Genomic DNA, 2,372 nt, shown 5'->3' with positions numbered 1-2,372 from the left:
GGGACGAGCTACAATTAACTAACCGAATAAAGCCTTGTGTTCTTGAGGGGACCCCAGCACCCCACTTGCACCTCTACAACACCCTGCCTTATTCCAGCCAGTGGGACTCCTGCTTGCAGACCACCGTTCTGCCTTCCTAGAGACAGACTGACAAGTCCCAGGGAAGTACTCTAATTGGCTGGCTGAAGTCAGACAGCATGGCTGGGCCAATGGGCGATGGTCATGGGGCAGGGTCCCATGGTAACACTGGCCCTCCGAGGAGGCAGTGTGAAGGGAGGCACCCACAGTGTCTGAGGAAGAGCAGATGCTCTGGGTCCCGGCACTGACAGGTAGAGCCTGGACAGGTTGTGCTTGGAGCCCGGCACCTAGCTCTAAAATGGGTGTAATGGCACCATCTACCTGGTTAGATCTCTGAGATTAACAGAGAAAACGCACATCAAGTGCTCCAACCATAAAAACAAAAAAGCAAATCCCACTGTCCTCGAGTCGATTCCGACTCAGAGCGACCCTACAGGACAAAGAAGAACTGCTCCTTGGGGTTCAAGAAACTAAGTCTTCATGGGCACAGGCTGCCTCATCTTTCTCCCGAGTGGTTGATGGGTTTGACCCACCTACCTTGTGGTCAGCAGCACAGCCTAGCATTTAACCTACTGCAATCTCACAATAGGCACAATAATCACAACCCACCCCTGGTCAGCAGGAAGCCCTCACCTGTGGCTGGCCGCCCACTCCGAGGTGTCCTGGGCTCTGTCCACAGGGACCGTCCAGGTCGAGGCCGACGGCCGGGACTGCGTGGCACACAGCAGGGTAAGCTGTTCCATGAGCCGGTCTTGGGCAGCAGGCGCAAAGGACTCTGAGGATACACAGAGCAGCCCAAGCCTTGGGACAAGGCAGTGTCCTTGCATGGGTGCCCCTCAGCTTGGGGACAAGCCGCAGCACCCTGCCCTCTCCCCTCGCAGCACATGGCCTGCTGGGTGTGCGCTTTCGGGAATTAGTATGGGTGCCTCGAGTCAGCTCTGAATTACAGCGACCACACGTAGTAGAGCGGAACTGTCCCCTGGGGTTGGCTAGGTCGCTGTCCTCTTAGGGGAGCAGGCAGCCAAGTGTTTCCTCCAGTAGGACCCTGGGGGGTTCTGACCACCGGCCTTGCGGCTAGCAGCTCAGAAAGAGGATTCTACTGGACTCCCGCTGGTCCCATTGGTTTGCAATCGTAAACAACGCTGCCACCGGGCACCTCAAGTGCGCATCTTTGACCATGAAGGTGTGTGTGTGTGTTTAGGACAGGGTTAGCAGTAGAATCACCCAACCAAAGGGTTACACATCGTTAAAAGAGGGAACCCCAAAAGCCCCAGCCATCAAGGCGATTCTGACTCACAGCGACCCTGGAAGACAGGGTGGAGCTGCCCCTGTGGGCTTCCGAGGCTTCAAATCTCTATGGGAATAGAGTGTCTCCTCTTTCTCCCATGGAGCGGCTGGAGGTTTCAAACTGCTGACCTTGGGATTAGGAGCTCAACTTGTAACCACTATGCCAGACAGATTCTGGCACCAAATTACCCTGCCAAGAGGCTGTGCCAGTGAGTGACGGGGCATGTGGAGGGGCTAGCAGAGGAAACAGAAAAGGCAAGGACTACTCTTCCCTAGAAAAAGAGACACAGAGAGAGAGACGTTTGCGATGCAAAGAGCAGCCTTTGCCGAGGCCAAAGCTCTGCAGGAGTCGGGAATGAAGATAGACAGACCCAGGAACACGGAGGAAACGGGAGACGTGATGTTGACCAGTGAGGATGGGGAGGGCGAGGTGAAACCAAACGCGTGTGAACTTTGAATGGAAATGCTGGACACCTTCACCCCATCACAACCAAAGAGGGGAGGCGGAGAAGGAAGGCAGCCCAAGGACATGGAGGCGGAGGAGGGGACCGGGTGGGTCTAGGGCAGAGGCTGTGCCCGAAAGGTCTCCTGTGTTTCCAGGGCCTGGCCAACCCTTCACTTGTATGATGAATGAATGGATGAGGGAGGGCGAGAATGAGTGCAGTCCTTCAAGGACTGGTAGCATCAAAATGCAGGACTAGGGGGGACTGAGCAAGAACAGGGAACAAAGGGCACCCCCAAGGGTGGCTGCCTGTGGCCCTTCACCGGTCTCCAGAGTTCAAGGTCAGACCTCGGCCTTGGCGGTCAGCCGTCCACCACGCAGCTCCAGGCACGCCACGGTCGCCATGGTCCTTCTCTTGTCTCACCAGACTCTGGAGGATGGCATCGAGGTCCAGCTCCTCAAGGTGCTGAAACAATCAAGCTCCGTGGTTACCACCGCCTCAGGGTGGGGCGTGGGGAGGGAGGCGGGCATCTAACAGTGTCATTGCCCTTTGCTGGGACATGGG

At 56.5% G+C, this 2,372-nt stretch overlaps 1 protein-coding gene across 1 annotated transcript in view; it reads right to left on the bottom strand.

The window, feature by feature from the left end:
• The window catches only part of DNAAF8 (dynein axonemal assembly factor 8), a 10,688-nt gene that overhangs the window by 1,999 nt on the left and 6,317 nt on the right, over positions 1-2,372 (bottom strand). Inside the window, exons 5-6 of the mRNA XM_045286045.1 lie at positions 2,156-2,273; positions 712-853 (exon numbers count right to left, since the gene is read on the bottom strand). Of these exons, the coding sequence (XP_045141980.1) occupies positions 712-853; positions 2,156-2,273 (260 nt within the window). The remainder of the gene's footprint in view (positions 1-711; positions 854-2,155; positions 2,274-2,372) is intronic.

Source organism: Echinops telfairi, unplaced genomic scaffold, assembly GCF_000313985.2.
Source record: "Echinops telfairi isolate 266 unplaced genomic scaffold, ASM31398v2 ScPeMD7_5;HRSCAF=22, whole genome shotgun sequence".
Taxonomy (NCBI): domain Eukaryota; kingdom Metazoa; phylum Chordata; class Mammalia; order Afrosoricida; family Tenrecidae; genus Echinops; species Echinops telfairi.
Note: the sequence above shows the minus strand (reverse complement) of the source record. Positions and strands in the feature narration are given on the sequence as shown.